Here is a 24,142-nt window from a genome sequence, read left to right as displayed (position 1 = left end):
CAACCTCCTCTCCACTCTCAGTGCCAGGATTCTGGAGGTTTCTGCTCTGGTCTCATATCACCCTGGTGCTTCCACACCCTTGTGTCCATAGCCAAGGTTAGAGTCAAGCCATGGGGTGGTACGTCCACTGGAAGTCATCCCATCTAGGCATCAAGGCATCTTGAAGTAACTGCCCTTTCCTGGGATACATATGTGTGAGACAGTTGTTTGGAGATGGAAGAGGGCTGGGAAGAGTTTCCTAGAAGGTGGTCTCCAACCTATGGACCAGCAAAGATTTCCATGGACCTTTGCCACCCTGCCTTCAACCCTGACAGTGGAGACAGCATGCCTGGCATTTAAGAGCATGAGTAGACTGCTAGGGTTCAAGTCCTAGCCCTCCACTTACTGTCTGGACAGGTTACTTAGCTGCTCAGTGCCTTGGTTTGCTCATCTGGAAAATGGAAGGAACTGAGATAATAGTAAGGCTATCGTGTTAACAAAGCACTAAGATCCAAGCCAGGTCCACTGTGGGCATTCTCTGCTCATTATTAGACGTGTTCCTTCTTACTTGCCTCCAAGATCCCTCTCCCTTCTCCCCTATATTGTGTTCCAGACTGGGAGGTCTGGGAGAGGATTGGACAGAAGGTAGAAAAAAGCAAACTATGGCAATGCTAAGGAGAGCAACTGTAACATTTTAGCTTGAAAAATGCTGAAAATAGCTTGTTCAAGCCTTTGTAGATAAAAATGTAAAATGTATGCAAATGTATGTGACTCACGCAGAAATATACATCCATGGCCTCCTCACAGTCAGTGCCCAGATGTAGCCATCAGGACAATCCCCGCAGTGTGCAGAGAGGGCCCAAGCCGCCTTGGTAGTGGTGCTGGCTGTTGGGGAGGGGGCAGTGCTGCTGCTTCCCTGGGCTGGGCTCCTGCCTGCACCTTTCTTCTGGGTTCTGTGCCTTTACCGAGGGTTCCACGTGGGAGGAAGAGAAGCCCTGGGCCCCTCTCTGCTCTTCCATCTCACCGTCCTCCCTCTGGTTCTTCCAAGAGCCCATTTGCTTCCTCTCCCATCCTGGCTCTATTTCGGGAGCATCTCATTGGAGATGCACGCCCCCCTCTCTGCCAAGCTCCAGGTGCCTGCTTGCTTGGTCCTCCCAGTCTTCTGTGCAAGTCAGAGATGGTGGGAGGGTGACAGCTGAGCAAGGAGATCCACAAGAGCCAGAGCAGGAGGGCTGGGGTGGGGGAGAGCCAAGTGGATGCAGGGAGGGGCCACTGTCACCTTGAGGTTGAAAAGCACCCACTGCAGCCACCTGTGGAGGTTTTTCACACCCCAGAACATCTTCCCCTGCAACTCTCAGGGGCTCACCCGACCTACTGTGAGCCAGTGGCCACCATTTCCCCGTGGGCAGCTCTGAAGGCCTCCACCTCAGTAGTTCCAGGGCTGGGTGTAGTCTCCTTTCAGCATCATGGGCGACGGTCTGCTTCTCCTCTTAAGAACTGGATCTGAAACTAGATATAATATTGTGACAACTATACTTTTATTTTTTTAAAAAATGTTAAGAGCTAGATCTGTGGTTGTTTAGAATGATGAGGACCCCCCCCTGCTCCCACCCCCGCAAATGTTCCAAGGATGCTGAAAACACTGCCCCTATAAAGGTCAGGGTGAGCTTCACCCTGCAGGCCTCTCCCTAGAGCTGTGTCCTAGGAAGTGTTTGCCCTGAGCTGCTTGGGGGATGGGAGGTGGGGAGGGTCTGCTCCTTTATCAGAAACCTCACCCTACCTGAGGCAAAAGCGGCCCAGTGCAGAGTTCCCTTGTGGGCCCTTTGTCTCCCTTCCTTTGGGTTCAGGAGAGGAGCTTTAATCCTACAGCCCAGGACCACCCTAGCCTGACCCTCCCTCCCCTCCAGTCCCTTCTCCAGAGTCCCTTAGCTCAAGGAGGCCAAAAGGACCAAATCTGCAGCAAAGTTGCTTTGGGCCCCTTAGAACCAGCACCCAGGGGACAGGCATAAAGCTCCTGCGCCCCAACCTCTTCACTGCTTTGGTGGGGGAGGGTCTTAGAAGGAATTTTGTCTCTAGAGCTCTGTTCTCAGAGGCTTCTTGACCCCAGACTACCCTCAACTTGTAAGTGATTAGGTATACATGGTATCCCTCCACACGTGAGCTGCGGCTGGGATCCCCAGAGAAGGCTCTTGGAGGGACCCCAGCCGAGACCCGTTTGTCCCCCGGCATCCAGCCATTCCCCAGCCGCCGCCCTCTGGTGTGTAGGACAGGAAAAGCCCGGCTTTTAGGTCAAGGGTGTGTAAGTAGAAGAGGCACTCACTGTTAAGGTTTGGAAGGAAGGAGTCCTAGGGCAGCCAAGGCTTCCCGCGGGCGGGCAGGACCTTAACCCCATCAGTGCCGCTCCCCAGCCTTGCCGAGGGGAGGGGCCTGGCAGCCGCACCGGCCCCTGAAACTGCGCTTAGAGATCCTGGGGTGGCAGGTGATGTCACCCCTGCGGGCCCATAGGTCTCCCCGCGGCACCTAGTCTGCGGGTTACCAGAATTCGGCCGGTCCCAGACAGGAGGAAAAGGAGCCTGCGCCGCAGGCGGGAGACCGCAATCGACCACTCCTCCGTCACGGGCAGGAGCCCCTCTCTCCTGGGCGTCGTGGGGACTCGGGCTGCTCCCGACACTCCGCACCCTGCTCCGGAGGCGTGCTGCGGCGGGGGAGGGGGCGCGGGAGCTTCGCGCCGATTGGTCGCGGCCCCCCACCCCCCGCCCCTGGGCGCCGCGCAGCCCGGGGGAAGTTGCTAGTTGGCGGGCGAGCTGCACGGCCGCCGCTCGGGGATCGGCAGCGGGGCTCGCGGCGGCCGCAGGGGCCGGAAGGGCTCCCGGGGGCGCTCGCCGGCCCTCGCCCGCCCTCCCCTCCTCCCCCGGCAGCTCCGGCTCGCTCCTCCTTGCTACCTGTTTCCCTGTCTCCCCCCCGCCTCCACCCGGCGCTCGGCAACTTCGGCCTCCGGGGCTGGCCACCCCTCACGGCCGCCCGCCGCCCGCCGCCCGCGCCCTCCCTCCTTTGTTGTGCGATGAGGGTCGGGTTTCCGATCTGACGGAGCCACCGCCGCCGCCGCCGCGCGGAGCCGCGGGCATGGAGCCGCTCAGCCACCGGGGCCTGCCGCGCCTCTCCTGGATCGACACCCTCTACAGCAGTACGTGTGCGCTCGGGCCGGGGAGGCCGGGCGGGAACGGGCCCCGGCGCCCGGCGCGGCGCCCCGACGGCCCCGGGGCCCGCGATGCCGGGCTTGTCTGGGGAGCCCGGCGCGGGCTGGGGGCTGCCGGCACGGCTGCCCAGGTGCCTGGCGGGCCGGGAGGCGGGGGAGCGGCGTGGGGACCCGCGATCGGCCATGGATGGGGTCCCCAGAGAGGACTTCAAGCGGAATGGGGGGTTAGTGGACGGACGGGGTCAGGAGAGCTGTCACCCCCTCTCCCACCTGTTGTGTGACCGAGCACTCCCCAACCCTGGGGAAGAGAGGGGAGCCTTGGTAGGGTGCTGCCTCAGCTCCCCGGCTGCTGCTCCTTCTGTCCACGTTGAAAAAGAAAGGCCATTTTCGTAAAGTCCTTGGAGCCCGAGTTTGCCACCTCAGGGACACCCTGAGGCCAGTGTGTTTCGGGGTAGGGGTGGTAAGGGTGGTAAGGGTGACTGTAGGTATAGACCTCTGTAGGGGCCATTTGGTTGAAGGACCTGAAAACCCCCAGCTCAGCAGTCCTTCCTGCCAGCCTCTTCATCGCCCTCACCCTCACCTTCCCTCTCCCCCAAAAAAGAAAAAAAGAAAAGAAAGAAAAAAAAAAACCTCGGCGTCTCCACCTCCTCGCTCCCAAATCTGCCTCGATCATGTGATTGCTCTTGCATTGCCGCTGGGGATGTGTAACTGATCACTTGTATCTTGTGGGGGCTTGCGACCAGCCTTGAGTGCCCCCACCTGCCACCCCACCTCCCACCCCTCAGCCTGCCTTGCTTAGGTGGCTAAAGCCCTGCATTTCTCCCACTCCTCCCTTGAGACTCCTTCGCCAACTCTTTCAGTGATGTAGGGAGAGGGTCCTGCTGGCCCCTGAAGAAGACAGTAAGGGGATCCTGCCCTCCCTGATCACTTCAGTGGGACCCTCTCACTCTCTTGCTGTATCTTCTAGCCCAGGGTCCTTAGGCAGGGGGCAAGGGTTGGGAGAGGCAGGTGGAGATAGGTTCCGGTTCTGGACATTGGATGCGATGGGGCAAGGACATTTTTAAGGGTCAGCCTGGCTTGAATTCCTTGGTAACAGTCAGATGGTGGGGGGAGAGGACAAGGTGATGCCTTGAACCCCAAGGTCTTGCCCTGGAGGCTCCTCAGTACTTAGTACCCAGCTTCTGACCTCTGTATCCTTTTGGGTCCTCATCATTCCCATACCTTCTTCTCCCTCTTCTCCCTCCTTCCCCTCTCATTCTTTCTTCCTTCCTTTCCTCCCCCAGGAGCTCTCCTTGTGATGGTTCATTCTACTTTGGTTTCTCAACATCAAAGGGGCAAAGCTGGATCCCCTGGGTGTCAGTCCTGCGCCAAGCCCAGCCACTCCATCTGCTCCTTTCCCTGCAGAGGCTAGCATCGTTGGGTGAAGGTCAGGGCCCACGGCTGCTGGGTGGTGTGCGTGTGCGCGTGCATGTGCGCGTGTGTCTGTGTGTCTGTGTGAATGGGGGCACACATCTGTTCAGAGCCCGGCTGCAGATCAGCTCCTGACCCAAAGGAAGGATTAGTGACCTCCTCTTCGCTGTGCTGCTCTTGCAAATAACAGTCATGCTAATGCCTCATATTCAAAGGCAGCTTACGTTCCTGAATATTTCTTGGCTCTTTGCAAAACCCAGTACTGCTTTGCCTATCTCCCAAAACATAGAATCCTATGGAAACCTGTCTCTGGCTGATTCCCCTACCTGATCATCTGATCATTTCCAAGTTTTTCTACCACCCACCACCCCTAACCTGAGCAGAGAAGCAAAGTTGCCTGAGGCTGCTTTGAAAATTTCTGACCAGATGAAGGTGGGAAAATTAGACCGAGGGCTTCTTTGAGGGTGCCTTTTAATCAGCCCTGACTCAGGCAGGCTGGCATCTGAGCTGTCTACCTTGCTACTCCTGCCCTGGCCTCTGGGCGCTGGGGGCAGCCTAGATGGAGGGGATGGGGGACACTGATTTGGCAGCAACGTGAAGAGTCCTTGCCTCCTTCTTCAAAACAGCTTATTTGAGAGCTGTAGAATGAGGCTTCCTGGGGAGGTGCTGTGCAGTCATGTTTGGGCTGTTAGCCATGAAGTTTGCTCTTGACAAGAGCCTAAATTAAAACAAATACCCGAGCTGTCATTTGCTTGGCAGCATGGTTTTGTGGCTCCCTGAGGAAGTTCCTCTGCCTCTCATGAAGCTATTTACTTATAAGGCTCACAGTCACGGGGAGGCAAGGCTCCACAAAAGCCAGATCCATCAGGAATTGTAAAGGGGATGCACTCAGGGCATAGGGTAGCCAGTACTTCTTAGGGCTATGAATGAGCCAGTGAGAGAGGCTTCTCCTTAACACTGCTCCTTGGAGCAGCAATAATAGCATCTCTTGAGGACCCACCATATGCCTGGCACTGTACTAGGCATTCTCCATCCAGTCTCTTCCAACCTCACAACTCTGCAAGATAGGTAGTCTTCTCTCCCTCTTACAGAAAGAGAGGCTGGATAGGCTCAAATCATTACTCAAGTCACCTAAGTGGTAAATGACGAAGCTGGGATTCAGATCATACCCTAGGAGGAAGACTCTGAGTGTCACCTAGATATGCCTGTGCTTAGTTAAGGCCTTGGAATGTCATGGAATGGAGGATATCTGTCTCTCTGGTCCTCTGTCACAGAGTTCTCCCCAAAATGGTCCAGCAGGGTAAGTGACCTCAATGACTCTGAGCCCAGCTTGATTATGTGTCTCTTGTGGGACTAGGGGCTGGTCCTGGAGCCAGGGCAGGGTGGTTGAGGTTCTATCTAATTCCACTGAGGCTGGTGATTCTCACTGGAGGGCTGCAGTGTTGGCGATTAGTCTGACTCAAGGAGATGGGTTGGCCCCCCACTGCCCGTGTGATATAGGACTCATTGGAACAGGGTCTTTGCCCCTGAGAAGCTAGCGTGGTGGTTGATGGTTCCAGTCGTCCCACTTCCTGTCTCTGGACCGCTCATTTTCCTACATTAATGTGATAATGTCAGCGTTGCCCCTCAGATCCTTGCCTGGATTCTTTCCCTTTAGCTCGTATAGTTCTCTCTGCACGTGTTCTCTGTCTTATCTCCTCTCTGGACTTTATCTCATCACTCTTTCCACTAAACACTTACCACTTTCTCTTGGTTCAGGGGTCAGGTTGGATCAAGTCAAGTTCTATGGAATAACAAAAATCGGGGGTGCTCTGAAAGTTTCTCCGTCCCTCTGAGTGGAGATGAAAAGCTTTCACTATATGTTCAGGATTTATTTAGAAGAGAACTGAGGGCTACCTTTAAGGTCTCTTCCTTTGCCATTCCAGCCTCTTTCTGTCCCAAGCAATTTGGCTCTGGCCTCAAACAGGCTGACTCTATGGAGTCAAGCAAAAGCTTGTAGTTATTTGGACCTCATAGAAGGCAGAACAGGATCATCTGTTGTTATTAGAACCTGCATTTTAGAGCTTACTTCCGTTACCCCAAGCATCATTTCCAAGGGCCATTTCCACCTCCGGTGCTATTTTCATGCCTCTTGTAGACCCAGTGCCCTACCCAGGAGCCAGGGGAGAATTTGAGGCTGTGGGGATACAAACCCTTCTCCAGATGATCATGAACCTGCCTCGGTTTCCTATCTTATTCTTATAATAGCCACACCAAAGTCCAAGCCCCTGGCCTCACAGTCACTGTGGGTTTGATCAGGGCAATTCTCTTACCCAGGCCGCATCAGACTGCCCCAGTGTGCCTGTAACACCTGCAGATGGATGCCTTCCTGTCCTGTGAATAAGCCCCCATCATTTATTCCTGCTTGCCAACACCAGCCCATGATTGACAAGGCTGCTGGAATCCCAAGGCTGCTGGAATCCCAGAGGTGGGGCTGGCAGAAGAATTAAGTGTCCTACTCAGAGAAACCTAATTTTTTGTTATTGTTGTGATTGCTGCTGTTGTTCTTTGGAAAAAGAAAGGCATGATGGGAACATTTGTGAAGAATTAGCTAGGCAGGTAGGAGATGGGGTGGTTAGGGAGAAAAATCCATTCTGCCTCATTCTTGCGGGTAAGATGGGGACTTGGGCTGTTCTCTGGGCCCGGGGGCGATTCTGGCACCTTCCTTGTGCGCACTCCCCTGCAAAGTGAGGCTGTGATGTCTCATGTGGGCGCCGTGGGGATTAATTGGTTAATGTTTATAAAGCACTTTGATGAGGAGGAGTGCTACCTAACTGCTCGCAGTCTAGCTCATCACGACCTTCATCACTGAATGGGGGGTCCAGAAAAGGCTTGCAGAGAAGTTTGGAAGGGGCTGGGAAGGGTGCAAGGGGACTGGCAGGGACAGTCTTGGACCAGGTTCTTAGGTGGTGCCTAGCCCAGGGCCTCACGCATAATAAGCCCTCTGTATTTTTGGTTGCAAGAGTGAGTGTGAGAGGGAGAAAAAAACTCCTGGGTTCTAGGCTCCTTTAACACCTTACTCCACCAGAAATCCCGAAACCCATTAGCTGGCTCATTCACAAGTTTCCGACTGTGTGGAATTGGTAATTGTAGTAGCTTGGAGTGGAGTCGGAGACCCCCCAAGGGAGTCCCACGTGTTGTTAGGGCTTCTGATTGTGTGATTGGAAGCCTTCACCGCCAGTGTTGGTACTGCAGCTGTCTGGCCCAGCTTGAGCCCTTTGGGGCAAACCAGGGGCTCAGCAGTTTCAGGACAAATGCACGTCATCTCCACATCGTCAGCCCCTGCCAAGCCCCTGGCTGAGGTGATCCATGGGGACTGGAGCACCCACCACATTCTACCTACAGGGTCTAGGCACTTTCCACTGAGTGCCACGGGGAGAGGCCTGTGGCTTACCTGTCTCCAAGGCTGGATTGGAGAGGCTGATTGTTTTGACCGGTGGCCCTGGTCTGCCTTCGCTTGCATTTCTTTGGACAAGATATGGTCTGTTGGAGCCATGGATGACCCTGATTGGCTGTGAGAATGTGCTGCTTGTCCTGAAGCTTGGGGAGACCCTGCTCCAGACCTTGTAAATGGGGAAGAAGAAAGAAATCTGGGAAACAGGCAGATTCTAACATGCACCCTCATAGAGGGGTTGGGGATAGCTGCCCAATCCTACCCCCTACCCAAGTCTTTGGCAAAGAGGTGGGGCCAGCTGGTTCCCTGACCAACTGCAGATGGGCCATCCAGTTCTCCTTCCCCAGGCTCAGATCTCATTTGGGCCTCCACTTGATTTTCTGCCCCTGTGCTTTTATTTGTGTCTTCTCTTCCTGCCCTTCCTTCTCTACCGCACTCCAGGACAAGAGATGAATGTGGGTTTACTGGCCATGTAGAAACTGACAGGGTCATTGTGGTCTTCAGGAGATGGGGCCAGTTGGGGTGGGCTCTGTGGTGACCTAATTGGTCAGGTACCATTCCCTTCTTTCCTCCACCCTCACCTCAGATACCTTTATGTTCCTCTAGACCACAGTTAGACATAGAAGATATGCGCGGGCATTTGGTCCAAGGTGAGCAGTGTCTCTAGAAGGGATTTGGTGGCTGGGAGGACTCAGGTGGACCAATGGAGCTCAGAGTCCCTGTCACTCCGGGCAGCATAGCCATTGGCCTTCCTGGGGTGTCAGTGCAGCTGGTGCTGCCTAGAAAAGCCCCACATTGACTTGAGATCTATTTGCTCAGGGCTGTTGGGGAAGGATGTGGCCATAATTACCTTCATGGGATTGAAAGGCTGATCCTATTAGCGTGCTGGGCTGACCCCTTCCTCCTGGGCATTGCCTCCTGGCCAGCAGCAAGGGTTTAATGGATCGAGATGATGGAGACCAAAGATGTTGTATAATTAAGCCTAGTTATTTCCCTAGCTGGGGGGTTGCTACTCCCCACGGCAGCAATTGATTTCCTCACCCTGTGGTCACCCTGTTCCATTGCAAGTTACCTTGGTCCTAAATAGCCAACAGTCCACCTATTTGAATAAATTCCTCCCTTGAAAATTTTTTTCAAAAAATTGTTTTGGTTTTATGATTAAGATCCCTTTCTGAGAGGTTTGTGTGTTCTAGGTGATGGCACCCCTGGAGTTGCGCAGTGGGGAACCTCTCAGGGAAATGTGTCTGAGTTCTGCAAAGTTCACAGAAACCTCATCCTTGGGTTTCTCAAAACCACCGAGCCCAAAGAAAAGAAATCTCGTTAGTCCTACCGAGTTCATAGAAATCGGATTTTTCCATTTGATCTAGGAAGAATGGAAAAAAAAAATAACACTTAACTGGTCCTACTATGTACCCGTTGCTGTGCTAGGTACTTACATTATACCTACCACTCAACAAGGTTCCTTTTATCATCCCCCTATTTTATGGATAAGGATACAGAAGCCCTGAGAAGTTAAGTTATTGACAAAGATCTCCCAGTTTGAGCTGGGTCAGATCTCAGATGGCTTCAACTCTATTTTTAGCCCATTCAGCTTCCAATAGCAATAATGAACTTATCCAACACTGATGAGGACCTACTGTGTGTCAACACTGTCCTGGGAATCTCCCAAGTGTTATCACCCACCCTCAATAGCCCCTACCTTGTGAGGTAAGGAGGAATTATCTCCATTTTATAGGGAGGAAACTGGGACTCGGGGAAGTTAAGGAATTCATTCGAGGTCCTACAGCAGAAGTGTAAGATAGGAATTGAGCACAGGGCTGGCCTGACTCTAAACCACGCTTTCTCCCACACTCCCTTGCCTTCCTCGGCAGTGCCAGTAAAGTCCCTGGGCAGCTGGTATTTCATGGAAGTTGATTGATCTGTTCATCTCTCTCACCAGAGTGACAACTGTGGAGACTGCCTTGGCTCCACCCATGGTATTTGGCGGCTCTCAGCCTCTGGGTGCCCTGTAAGTGCCCACCTGCTGGGCTGCCTCTTCCTAAGGGTGATCCCAAGGGGGCTTGGAGCCCATATCCCGAGTTACCTTGTCCCTGGATTATTGGCAAGAGGCGCTGTTTGTTAGCCCCAAAAATACAAAAAGAGGAAGGAGAGAAAATAGACTTTGTGGGTAGGGATGGGGGACTGCTAATGCCCTGTTTGCAGAGCAGGGCAGGGGACAAGTAAGTGGGGACTGGAGGAAGAGAGGACTTGGCTGAGCCCGTGCATGCTGGCTCTGATCTCAGGCCTTTTTAAATGCACCTCCACAGTTTCCAAAGGAAAATAAAGAGAGCTCTTGGCCATAAATCAGGCCACTGCGCACCAAGGTCCTTTGCCAGTTGGGCCACAGATCCAGCTTCTGCATTTGAACTCACCCACGCACAGCATGTTAATGATGGGTGGCTCCGGTGCAGACGTGGAGTCCTCTGCCTAGAGTTCAGGCCTCTGGGGGCAGCCTGTGCCTGGGGCCTTTCTCCTTAGCAGACCTCTCTTTGGCTGGAGCCAGAAAGGCTAGGACAACATCTGAGGGCTTGTTGCACCAAGGGTTTGTGTGTGGAGAGTTTTTGCATATGATGAAGGGAGAGAAAGCCTGCCCTGAACTGAGAACCAGAGCAGGAAGGTGAAGGTGGGGATGTGGGGGAGGGGAGAGGGCACCACAACTCCATTCTCTTCCTTTGCTGCTCAAAATTTCACTGGGTCTGCAGGCATTTTTAGGGGACCCTTGCTTGGTAGGGTGTAGGGACCCATGGACCCTCCCCCTTACCCACTCATCTGTCTGTAGTGGAGGCAAATGTGGAATTTCAGCTGCCCCTGGGGTGGTAGGTGCTCCTGACACCTCCCACCATCGTGAACCTGCTGCCCCGGCTTCCTCCTGCCGCCCTGCCCGCTCCTACCCTCCCAGTGGTCCCTGGATGCAGCCAGACCAGAGGCTCAGCCTTGACAAGGTCCATCCTTCAAGTGCCACCCTGTGGTGAGCTCAATCCTCTTCCCCACCCAGAGCTTCCTCCTGCTCTTCCTGCCCTTCCCCCAGCCTCCTTCCCCCTCTCCATCTCTGTTTTTCAAGGGAAAAGACATCTTTAAGGGGAGACCAGTGAAATCGGGCTGCCCAAGCCTGAGAGGGTTGAGAGGGCCAGGAGAGCAGGTTCTGGTGTTGGGGACCCTGTCCCTCCACAAATGACATGTTTTCCTTCTCATGTGTCTCCACAATAATTTCTGTACAGGTCAAAACAGTGCCTCAGTGTGAGCTGCCTGAGTTCTTCTGGCTTCCGCAGGGCTGGGGAGCATCCATTTAATTACTTGTGGCAGGAGCTACTGTTGTCAGTTCTGTCCTGAGAGAGGAGCTGGAGAGCTGTGGTGGGGACCTCCAGGGTGTAGCATTAAGGGACATTTGCTTATGGGTGACCTGGCCAAAGGCGACAACTCCTCCCCTTTGGAATTAAGTTATAAGAGGCCAGGAGAACCTACCAAAGGGAGATTGGACTAGATGATTGACTTGCTAACTCTTTGAACAGCAGCCCATACATAGTACAGACATTTTGCATTGTGAGCCAGGACACACAGAAACTGAAACTAAAGTTTATGGGGTAGGACTTACCTTCATTGTCTACATTTGCAATACACCCATAATTCTATGCCCTTTAGCCTATTCCATTACACTCCATTAAAAACAAACCCAAGAAGTGCTGGTTGTGACCTACTACATTGACTTGATGACCTGCAATATGAAAAAAAAGTGGACGAGATGATCTCAAAGGGCTCTTATGAACTGTAGGGAATAATAATTTACCAAACTGCCATAATTTATATACCACTTGTGATTTTTATGCCAGATTTCACACACTTCTGTTATTATGAACTTACTGTTTCTTCAGTTTGATTCATTGTTTTAAATATAACTTATTTAGAAAGGCAACTAGTGGAAAATCTGTACCACTTGCAATAAATAATAAGTTACCTTACAAATAAATGCTCTAAAAATTCAAGTGTTACTAATTCTAGTTACATACACTGTTGCCCTTAGAGGGATGTAGGTCTGAGCCTCCTGTGTCTTTGTTTAAAGGGAAGGAAACAGAGAATAGAGGACTTTAAAGACATACTAGTACCAAACAGTAGCAGGAAAAATTGAAAGGAATCAAGAAGGGAATAATTTTCTCAACATGTGCTCTGTGTGCTTTGATGCAGTGTGGCAAGCAAGCAGTGCTAATCAAAGGCCCCTTCAGCATTGGCATTGGCGTCAGCATCCTCTACCGCTGTCTGCCTGGAGTCCTGGGCCCTGTATTCCCTGAGGTGGGAGAGGAGAGGGGAGAAGATGGTTTTCTTTAGGACCAAATACACTAGAGCCGAGTCTCAAAGTCTGTTGTACATTTTAATGATCCAGGGATCTTGTTAAGATGCAGATTCTCATTTAGTAGGTTTGGGATGAGGCCTGAGGTTCTGGATCCTAGCAAGGTCCCAGGTGATGCCAGTGCTGCTGCTGCTCACGTAGGGACCATGATCTGGGTAGCAGGGCCCCAGGGTCCTTTATTCCCTCTCCTAAAGGACTGTCTGCAGACCCCAAACCAAGTCAGACCCTTCTGTAACTCTGGATTCTGGCCAGATGCAAGACAACCCATGACATATCTCTCTCTTTTGAGCCTGTTTCTCAATAAAAAAATAAAAATAACAAAGCAATTGATGGGACACCTAATGGGTACCAGACCTGAGCTTGTGTTCTCACATTCGGGATCTCTTTTAATTCTCACAGTACACCTGTAAAAAGTTGTTTACCCTCATTTTAAGGATGAGATGAGGGAGTGGCCATTGTGTTTGGCCCCTGCTTTGGACTTCCACCATGGGAGGGCACCCGCCATGGGGGACACACCAGGTCTCCACTGCCCATCCCCTTCCTGAGTGGCAGAAGCCCAGGCACCTGGCCTTTATGAGTGCCTCTGTCTAGACAAAACCTGCGCCCTCCTCATCCCCCAACCCTCCCGCTCAAGCCAAGAGCCAACTTCGTGTTAATGGAGCAGAAAGCCTTGGTTGTTAATTTTCTGGTGCATCATTGAGAGGGTTAATGAGAGACCAGCTGGTGTGCCAACCAGCCATGTGGAAAGGCCATTTCCCCTTGAATTTGGTCTGCAGACATTCTACAGACCCTCTGGCGGTTCCTAACCTGGATGGGTCAGTGGGCACCATGTGCCATATTTGGGTGTAGAACCTTTAGAGACCAAAAGCAGGAACTTGTTCTGCCTCCTGCTCCCTGGCAAGGAAGGATGGGATGCAAATTTGATGTCAGAAGAGCTGTTTCTTGCCTGGGGACCTGTGGTGGCTGGTCAGGTGCCACCATGGCCAGGCTCTTGCAGTGGAAACCTGATCATCCTTGAGCCCCTCCCTGTACCTGAGACACCACTCCATACCCAGTTGGCTGTGACTACACTAAACCTACTTCCATCTACATCTCCTTTGCCTGGAAACCTTCAGTGAGGCATTTTCTTTCCACATCCAATCCAAAGTGCCTTTGAGTTTCCCCTGTGCTAGGGGACATCTCGCACTATCCATTCAGATTTGACAGCATCCCAGCCTGGCCCCTCTGCTCTGGCCAGGAAGACCCCTCACCATCCTGCAGCCAACTTCATGAACAAGCCTCAGCTCAAACTACCACCACTTCCAGGAAGCCCTCGTGCCTGATTATAGCACTCGCCTCAGTGAGCACCCCAGCTCAGATCCCGAACACTGCTTGCTCGGGTCACATCACTGAGCTTTCTTACCTATTGTTTTATAGTGTTTACCTGTGTAGGGTGTGTGCCTGTTGTCACTTCTTCTCTGCCAGACTTTCAACTCCTTAGAGGCACAAAGAATAACAAAGGCTGCCATTTATAGGGTGCCAGACACTGTCCTTAAGCACTTGACAAACAATGTCCCATTTAATCTTCAACCCCCCTGCAGAGGTCTCAACTATTTTTATCCACTTTTATGGATGAGGAGACTTTCCCCCACAAGATTCTAGAAAGGGTAAACAGTTTTCCTAAGGTCACACAGCCTATGAAAAGCTGAGCTGGGCTCTAAACTCAAGTCTGTGTGATGCCCCCGGCCTGTGCTGCTCCCCCGGGGTGCCCAAGCACCAGGGCCCTCGGCGTGAGAACCTGGGGTTGGCCCTGGCATCTGTATGTTGGCCAAGCTCCTCCGCACGCCCGCCCAGTCCAGTCTGGGAGCTGGCTTTTCACCACTGCGTGCATCTCACTTTCCCTCAACATCCAGCTGTGCCTTGAGCACATGGAAGGTTAGAATGCTCTGTGGTTGGAGAGGGGGTAAGAAGAAAAGGGGCAAACATTCTAGGGGGCTGTGTTGTTCTAGCACAATGGCCACTTAAGAGAATCCTGGAGCAAGGATGATGCGAGGAGGCAGCAGCGCTGAACATCAGGAGAACAGAAGGGCAGTCAGGAAAGGGCACTGGAGAAGTCAAACCAGTGACCCGCCTCTCTGCCCCAGCCATAACTCAGGGCCTCAGCTAGACATACGAATCAGCTGGGGCAACTTGTGAGAATGCATTCTGATCCAGCAGGTCTGGGGCAGGGCCTCCAATTTGGCATTTCTATCAAGCCCCCAAGTGATGCCTATTCTGGTTAGGAAGGACCTGAACTCTGCCAAGCCTTCCTGAAGGATTGATTCACTCACTAGTCTAGCACCTTCCCACCTGCCCCCTTCCTAGAGAATAAAATTCTTAGCATGGGAGCCTTTTCACACACTATCTCCAGCCATCTCCAGTCTTGCCTCCCGTTGCTCGTTACCACACTTCCCACCCTGAAGCTGCCCTGAGATCTTCACAGCCCCCCCAGACACACCAACTGCCAGAGCTTGGTGCTTTTTGCACATGTTGTTCCTTTGTCTGGAGCTTTTTACATGCTGTTCCTTGTCTGGAGGAATATGCTTTGGCCTTTCTTGGCCAGGTAAGGATGGCGTTGAATGTCACTTTCCTGGGAAGTCACAGACTGGGGAGTGAGCTCTAGACTTAGACTCCTGGCTCTGGAGAGAAGCCCTTTAGAGGTTCTTGGACCTCTTCCCTGTCCCCACTCCCAGCAATGGTCAGCCATGGTCCCTGGCCTTGCAGATGTGCGGAATCAAGTGACTTAATCGTCCTGCTTTGAACATTTGTTGTTTCTTGTCACCTTTGAGTAAAAATAGAGCTGAGAATGACTGAAGTGAAACCCCACCTTGGAGTCTGGGAGTGCAGAGGTGGGAGCTCCTCTCAGGGAAGGTGTGGGGGTTCTGTGGAGCCCGGGGAGGCCTGGGCTGTCTGAGTGAGCTCTGGGTGGGTGGGGGGGGTGGTCCTGGTGACATAGGCCACAGCTTCTGGGGCGCTGGGGTCATGCCCTGGGCTCTGAGAGGCCAGCCTGGCCCTCCCCCCCCATCAGTACTCTCAGGGCTGCTTTCACTTTAAACTTCTCTCCTGGCTGTGGAAATATTTTGGGGCTTCCGGAGAAGTTTCCTTTGGTGCTTCCTGAGTTTTCTCCTGTGCTTTTTTGCCTCCAGATTTCAGCCCCAGGCAGGGGCAGCTCCCGGAAGGACTGTGGGTGCCGCCCTGGCTGCCTGCATCCCCCACGGGGACCTCCTTCTCCAGTAGGAAGGTTCTCTGGTGCTCTGGTTTTGGGGAGCAGTATCTCCCTCTCTCTGTGGGAAAAAAATGGTCTCTTCCTGCATTCAGGCTCCCAGCCCCAGAGGCAGAGGGTCATGTTCTGATTGCAGGCAAGTAGTTGAGGGCAGTTTCTCTGGCTCTAGGCCTGTCCCCTCTTCTGAGAGCAGAGCGCTGGAGGCTTTCCAACAGGGAGCAGAGCCTTTGAATACTTGCTGGGACTGTTACCTCCGGCTGTTTACTTCACCCTTTTGAGCTTCATTTTCCTCACCTGCTAAATGGGAACAACCTTACCAACCCCCACCAAGAGGGTTGCCAAGTTTTTTAGCAAATAAAAATACAGGATGCCCAGTCAAATTTGAAGTTCAGTTCAACAATGAATACTTGTTTTAGTGTAAGTATATCCTGGGAATATTTGGGACATACACTAAAAACTTATTTCTCTGAAGTTCGGCCCAAGTGCCAATTATACGGGCTGTCTTGCATTTTATCTGGTGTCCCTACTGCTGGATTAAATGGTATGTGTGTAACACTTAGCAAGGGATTCATCAAAGTGTTCCTTGCTCATTTCATTACTTTCTTCTCTTCTCTGTGCCACCCTGTTCCCCCTAGAGGCCAAGCTGATGAGAAGTTTCTGTGCAGTAGTCACAGAAGTATTGATATTGTCTTTGTAGAGTTGACACAAAAAATCATGAAGTGATTAGTGGAAAAATGCCAATAATAATAGCTATCACTTACCTAGCACTTGCTGTGTGTCCCACACTGTTCCAAGTGCTTTTTGTTTGTTTGTTTTTCCCGGGAGGAGGTAATTATATTTATTTATTTTTCCTTTAATGGATGTACTGGGGACTGAACCCAGGACCTCATGCATGCCAAGCGTACACTCTACCACTGAGCTATACCCTCCCACACTCCAAGCACTTTTTGTATATCAATCCCCTAATTCTTCTCAACAATCCTGTGAAGAAGACACTTATCTCCACTTTGCAGATGGGAACACAGAAGTTAGGTAAGTAACTTGTTCAAGGATGCGTAACTAGTAAGTGGCGAGATGGAGATAAAACCCAAGCAATCTGGCCCCTGTGTTCTTGGTCTTAAACAGGACATCAGGCTGTTTAACTGCCACAGTTAAAGATGTAAAGTTTCTTTAAGGCCAAGGACATGGAAATCTACAGGGATGGTTTCACAAGGCAGGTGATGGCACGGCATGCTCCCAGGGGGAGGTGTGATTTCCCCCGAGATCTTATGGAGAGAGGATTCGGCCAGGCATGAGGAGCTCACACTGGGATTTATATCCTCCTGCTCACCACCCCTGAATGTCATGGAGATACTGGCCCCATGTCAGCCTGTCACCAAGTGAAAGAGCCTCCAGCGCATCCCTAAGTGTTTGCTGAGTATAAAGTGAGTGTCCCTAACAGGCCCAGGCTCCAGGCCTGTCTGAGGTCCATGCCTGCAAATCCTAACCCAGGTCCTTTTCAATCTTATTAATTCACAAATAATTGTGCCACCATGTGATGTCTTCCTTCTCCTTGAGCATCTTCATGATTCTCCAGGATAGAATTTTTTCCCCTTTTATAAAAGGGATACATACAGTTATTGAGGATTAGAAAAATACCTGAAAGTAGAAGGAAAACAGTCCATGTGCCACTGTCCCACCCGCCGAAGGTGAGCCTCCATTGCCCAGGGTCTGGTCATGCAGCCCAGAGTGCAAAGGAAACCTCAAATGGCCCCATGTCCCAGCACCAGCCCTGGATGCTTGTGCTGAGGGGGATGAATTGGAAAAAGGGTCTGGAAACAGGTGCCATCCCCCCTTCTCTAGAGTCTTGGCTGGCTCTTTGGAACAGGGTGAAGATCAGGTGCCCACAGCTTCCCTGTCTCAAGGACATCACAGGCCCGCCTGTCCTCATCCCCCCGCCCACCTCAGGAGCAGCAGTGCGGAAGTGACCATTGTTCAAAGGGGCTGCCCTGTCCTGTTTCAACTTGTGACCAGAGATCAGTTTCTAGGACATTCTGTAGGTAGCACTAGTGTCTCTGCTTGGCCTGAAGCCCAGATTCCAAGTCTTCACACCTCTTTTCCCACCACAAGCCTCCCCCAGGCCCAGCTTCTCAGGATTGTGGTGTTTCCCCATTTTCCAAAGGTTAACTCCAGTTAATTTGAAGAGAAATCTGAGACCGAGAGCTTTGCCTGTTGTCTCTGCCCCCAGCTCCTTCCAGTCCTCTTCCATCTTCCTTTTCTCCCTGTCCCTTCCCCCCCATGCCCCCAAGGGACTGTTCAATAGGTGTTTGTTGGCAGGTTCAGAGAGGCCCCGTTTGTTCATCAGGAGACCCTAGTCCCCAGCCTGGTCACTCCCTGCCCCATTCATCGGGGTCCAGCAGGAAACAGATGGTGCACTCAGATTGAGGGGTTGGAGGAGAGCTTATAACAGGACTATGACCAAAATGAGGGGAGGGTTGGTTCCCACACCTGGAGACAGAGGCCATGTGGGCGGTTTCCTGGCAGGAGCGGCAACCTTCAGTGGAAGCACATAGCTCGGGTGGCCCACAGCCGAGCTGCGGGGAGAAATACCCAGCCTCACACCCCTCCCTTCCTGTGACCTCCTGCTGGGGCAGAAAACAGGGTGGAGAAGCTGGGAGAATGGATCTGGATTGATGTACTCCAGGGAATTAGCCTGTGTCCATGTAAAATCACTCTCTCTGAATCTTTCCCCATTTGCAAAGGGAGGGTTATAAATATCTGCTTTGTGGATGTCCTGGGGTTGTTGTAAAAATGAGCTACGATGATGAATGGTGACACTGTGTGTTCATCATACTGTTGAATACCAGAGTAAGGGATAATTGTTATTATCGACAAACACTCACTGGGTACCCCCTACAGAATGAGTCTTACACATTTTCACTTCTGCTGGGGAGCCTCTAATCTCCAGAGGACATATGGATAAAAGAAAAAGAAATTGCAAAATTGCAAAAGCCTGTATTTGAATCCCAGAGCCCCCGCTTAATGCTCATATGGCATGGGGTGAGTCATTTAATGAGCCTCCCTGTGGTGAGATGTGTCTCACTGGGGCTCAGAGGAGAATGGATGCTGTCAGTACTATTAGCCAGCCATGCGGGGGTGCTTAGAGGACCTGGCAGCATCCCTCGTCCCTCAGCGGAGCCCAGGTCCTGCAGTGGTCCCCGGACTCTGGGCTGTGGGCCCCTGGGTCTCCCTCCTCAGCATCACTGACCCAGCCCTCAAGGACATGGACGCAACTACAGATATTAACCATAATAACCATTGCTGATTTTTACTGAGTACTTACTGTGTACAGGCACTAATCAGTTAATTCTCTTGGACTACCCAGAGTCCCCATAGCTAGAGCTTTTTTTTTTTTGAAACTGTGAAGTAAATTTGTTGAAAAATCATTATTCAATCCATAAAATTTTAATTATCTATATTATCCATAAGCATTTCTACTGTGAAATATAATAAACATATTCTCTTAAAAATCACTGTTACTGAAGGAAACAGTAACTTTGCAATTTTATCCTTTAATTTCTTTTTTGCTAGCCAATTTCAGGTACATTTTTTTCTCTGTTTTTGTGTGTGTGTGTTTTTTTACTTTTTTTTATAGAATTATAGTCAGCTTACAATGTGTCAATTTCTGATATACAGCATAATGCTTCAGTCATACATACACGTACATATATAGAATGGCATTTTAATATAACCAATTTCCTCTATAATCCTATGTATTTAATGCATTTCAAAACATTCTTAGGGGAAGGGACCATTAGCTTCACCAGACTGCCCAGGATAGGTCCACGGCACGAAAGAATGAAGGGTCCCTGCTCATTCCCAGAGGACTGTGAGTTCCAGGTTCCCCATACTCTGTATTCAGCCTGTTCTTGGTAACTCTGGGCCATGGCTATGACAGTGGCCTTTGCTGAACTGGGAGGCAGGAGACCTGGCTTCTCCTAGCTGAGCCACTCCCTGGCTGTGTGACCCTGGGTAGGTCCTCTGTAACCTCAGCTGTAAGATGTAGTGGTTGGAATACCCCTTGTTTTAATTTCTGTTTATATATAAAATGCATCACATATATGAGAGAGCACATAAAATGTCTGGGTTTGGTTTAATAAAGACTTACAAGACCAACAACCATTTGCGTCCCATTAAACTTCAAGAGACCATTGCCACTCCTGAGAAGCTACTGTGTGCCTCACTGTGTTAATTGGCTCATACAAAGCACTGCAGAGTGGAGGGGGGCTTAAACTTCAGAGGTGTTTTGTCTCCTAGTTCTGGAGACCAGAAGTCCAAGCTCAAGGCGTCAGCAGGGTTGGTTCCTTCTGAGGCTCTGAGGGAGAATCTGTTCCATGCTTCACTCCTGGCTTCTGGTGGTTTACTGGTCATCTTTAGTGCCCCTTGGTTTGTAGATGCATCATCCGACCTCTGCCTTCATCTTCCCTTGGCATCCTCCCTCTGTGTCTCTGTGTCCAAATCTCCCCTTTGTATAAAGAAACCAGTCATGGTTGATAGGGGCCCACCTTGATGACCTCATTTAACTTGTTTAGCTCTATAAAGACTGTATTTCCAAATAAGTCACGTTCTGAGATACTGGGGGTTAAGACTCCAACATACTTTTTTTAGTGGGGGGACGCAGTTCAACCCATCACATTCACCCTCCCTGCCCTCCTACCCGTCGCAGACAGAGGTAAACGACACTGCCCTGAATTTTATGTTAATCGTTCCCTCCTTTTCTTTTAGAGTTTTGCTACATAGGTGTGTATTCCTAAATAGCATAACTGCAGTTTTGCCCACAATTTATATAAATAGAATAACAGTATAAGTATTTTTCTGTGACTTGCCTTTTCCTGCTTAAAATTATGTTTTTGAGATTCATCTTTGTTCTTGCCTACAGCTCTAGATTATTCATTGTCAAAGCTGCATGAAATTACGTTACAGGAATAAACTACCACTTATTTAGTGGTAATAATGGTACTCCTACATTTTTAGACACAATCCTTAGTAGGAAAATCATTTTACACTGCAACACAGCTCAGATCTATATATCTGAATTAACTTCACAAAACCATACCTCCCTTAATATGTGAGATGCTCCTTTTTAAAAAAATTTATTTATTAGGTTTATTTATTTACTTATTTATTTTAATGGCGATCCTGGCAATTGAACCCAGGACCTCATGCTTGCTAAGCATGCACTCTGCCACCCTCCCCCGAGATGCTCCTTTTTAATCCATTTCAAAAGATGACCTGCCAAATTTTTGGCATGGATGATTGCATGAGCCACTAATGGGTCAACCTGCAGTGGTCGAACGTGCCCTGTGTGTCTGGCTCGGTGGCCCTGTGATTCTGTGCCCAGCAGGCAGGCAGGCATGGGGCATGGCCCTGCTGCTGTCACCAGGGCTATCTGCCCACACGCCCGTTGGCACGACACACCCATGGTGCCTGCTGGTTCTCATCCTTCCATCTGTCCTCTTGACTTCTCCCTGCTCCTGCTGGGCCTGTTCTAGCTGTGGCCTTGCCCTTGTAGTTGCTGCATCTCATGAGCCATGGCCTGAGGGACCAGATCCCAGGACATGTTAGAAATGTGTGTGCAGTAGCATTGCTGGTTTAGTCAGGCAGTAAGAGAAAGGGTAGTGTCTGGAACCAGACTGCCTGGGTTCCAAGCTTAGCCACTCAGTAGCTGTGTGACCTTGGGCAAGACATGTGGTCTCTCTGCACCTCAGTTTCTTCACTTGTAAAATGGGGACATTGGCACTGAAGTACCTACCTCAGAGGGTGGTTTGGGGGATAGCATGAGTCAGTTTATTGTAGAAGAGTGGGCTGTTGTTATTACTGAGCCCAGCTGTGCATCAGGGCTGACAGCTAGCTAATTCTTTGTATTTCCAGGCAAGTGGCTCTATTGGGAAGAAGTCAAAACCCCCAGTTAACAAGACATTGGAGGTAGATAGAAGAACTGCCCTTAGGCTGCCTGTATTCAGATCCCAGCTCTGCCACTAATTAGCCATGTGGCCTTGAGCAGGTTATTTGATTCTCCTGTGCCTCCCCTTACTCATCTGCAAAGTGGGGGCAGTAATAGAACTCACCACATGCTTGTTAATAGGATTAAATAAGGTAATGCATATAAAGCTTTTAGTGCAGCATCTGGCTTTGCCTTCTACCTGGTTACCAGAAACTCAAGAGATGGCTCCTTAAAAAAAAAAAAATGAAAAGAGGTTTATTTTCTCCCAGTGACCCCACGTGGAGGGAGCCCCAGTTTCCCTCTCACTAAAGGCTCATTTCTTAGCGTGGCTCCCCTCACAGGCCCCTTCACAAGTGTGTGCACCTTAGAATGCTCGCCTTCCCTCTGGCATGGGCTGGTGGGACGGGTGTCTTCATTCGGGTGCCCAGAAGGCTCCCATTGTGTTCCATGAGGATTATGATGCAGTCCAGCCTGGAAGTCATCTGGGCACAAGGCATGCCACGCCTCCAGTGAGCACCTTTTCTTCCATCCCTTGATGGCTGGTAGATGCCCCACCTCCATTCCTGTTACAGACACGGATGCGGTGAGGAGGAGGATGGTACGGGAGGTCCCCAGTACTGTTGTCCACCACACACACCTGTCATCATTTCTCCCTAACCCTCCATAGCTTGTGAGCCAGACCACCTCCCTTCCCTTGGCACCCCCTTCCAGCCACCTTGGGGCATCCCCAAACCAAAATCAGATCAGGTCCCCTCCTGCCGAAAATGCTTCCGTGGCTCCCCATTGCCCTCTGGGAGGGAGCGGTCAGGCTATACAGCATAGCACCGGGCCTCTTCTCCAGCCACACGGCTCTCCCCACCCCTCACCTTGCATTGAAACCTTCTGCTTTGGTCCTGCCGCCCCTCCCCGACCCAAGTGTTTCCCAAACTCTGCATAGATTCTTGTCTCTGTGCCTCTGCCAGCCTCCTTCCCTATTTACCTACCTGATGAAGACCTTCAAACCCAGGCCACCGTCACCTCCCTTAAGCAGCCTTCTCTGAATCCCCACAGAATGAATCATTTCTGATAATGTGCGATGTCATGTAATTGCTCAGAATGTGGACTCTGGAGAAGACTGCCCTGGGTGTGAATTACAGCCCCGCCATAGACTAGCTGTGTGATCCTGAGCTAGTCACCTACCTTCTCTGTGCCTCAGGTGCCTCATCTCAGAGTACCTATCTCGTTGTGAGGATTAAGTGAGTTATTCCATGTACCAGGCACATGGTAAATGGGTGCTGTCTACCCCCCAGGTAAGCCTCATGGGGGCCAAGGCTGAATCTGCTTTGCCTCCCAGTCATGTCCCTGTTGCCTGGCACAGTGCCTGGCACATAGTAGGTGCACACAGGTATCTATCAGTTGAATGAAGGGAAGTCGTGTTTACCTTCCTTGGAGAACATCTATTCAGATCCTTTGCCTGTTTTATGGTTAAGTCAGGTTATGTGTCTTCTTCTTGTGCAGTCCAGTTCCAAGTACCTTATCAGACACATGATTTGCATATTTCCCCCCATTCTATAGGTTGTCTTTTCACTTTCTTGTTGCTGTCCTGTTTATCTATGATTTCTTTTGTTGCTTGTGCTTTCGGTGTCGTATCTGAGAATCCTTAGCCAAATCCAAGATCATGAGCTTTACCTCTGTTTTCTTCTAAGAGTTTTATAGGCCTTTGATATGTTTTGAGTTCATTTTTGTATCTGGTGTGAAGTGAGTCCAACTTCATTCTTTTGTGGGTGGGTATCCTGTTGTCTCAGCAACATTTGTTGAAAAAACTATTGGATGATCTTGGCGCCCTTATGGAAAATCAGTTGGCCATACAGAGGTGTGTTTGTTTCTGGACTCTTGAGTCTGCTTCATCAATCTGTATACCTGGAAAGCCACCTCCATCTCAACAGTTTACCATCTCCGCCCCTCTGCTCTCAGCAGTCCTGGAGGCTCCCTCGGGAAGCGTTAATGGGACAGCCCACAGCTGGGGGCCACCTCCCGAGTGGCCCCTGGAGGTAATCACTTCCCACATCTGTCAGGGTGACCACTAGGAGGGCCCACTGTGCTCGGCCCCTGAGGGCCTGCGGGGAAAGTGCCATGGAGATGTGCTTTCCCTCTCTGCACCTGCACATCTCCCAGCACAGGGTGCAAGTTCCCAGAGCAGGGCCTGTTTGTGCCGAGGCCCAGTTCCTGATTGGGTGGATGCCCTAGAAGCGGGCCAGGTAGGAGGGAGCAGAGGGTGGGAAGTGGCTGTTGGGATGGAAGGGAGCAGGGCCTGTGGGAGGGAAGCATTCCTGGCACTAGAGGCATCTTCACCAGACAGCGGCCTTGGGAGGGAGAGCCCTGCATCCATGGGTAGGCGCTGGGATGCTAGAGAGGTCCACTAGCATCTCCAGGCTCTCATCCTAACGTGGCTTCTTCCTTCTTTCCTTAGTGTGTGTGGTGGGTGGTCGGATGGGTGGGTGGGAGTGGGTGACTTGACCCTCCTCCTTTCCGAGTGCTTG

At 51.2% G+C, this 24,142-nt stretch overlaps 1 protein-coding gene across 3 annotated transcripts in view; it reads left to right on the top strand.

Moving 5' to 3' along the window:
- ABR (ABR activator of RhoGEF and GTPase) overlaps positions 1-24,142 on the top strand; it is a 172,688-nt gene that overhangs the window by 37,933 nt on the left and 110,613 nt on the right. Inside the window, exon 1 of one of the 3 annotated variants that reach the window (XM_032457507.1) lies at positions 2,450-3,163. The exons of the other annotated variants lie outside the window; for them this stretch is intronic. Within the exon in view, the coding sequence (XP_032313398.1) occupies positions 3,103-3,163 (61 nt within the window). The 5' untranslated portion in view covers positions 2,450-3,102. Of the gene's footprint in view, positions 1-2,449; positions 3,164-24,142 lie in introns of those variants that run through there. 3 annotated transcript variants of the gene reach the window in all.

This window comes from Camelus ferus, chromosome 16 (assembly GCF_009834535.1).
Source record: "Camelus ferus isolate YT-003-E chromosome 16, BCGSAC_Cfer_1.0, whole genome shotgun sequence".
NCBI classification, from domain to species: Eukaryota; Metazoa; Chordata; class Mammalia; order Artiodactyla; family Camelidae; genus Camelus; species Camelus ferus.
The sequence above is the reverse complement of the archived record's forward strand: the minus strand, read 5'-3'. Positions and strand labels throughout refer to the sequence as shown.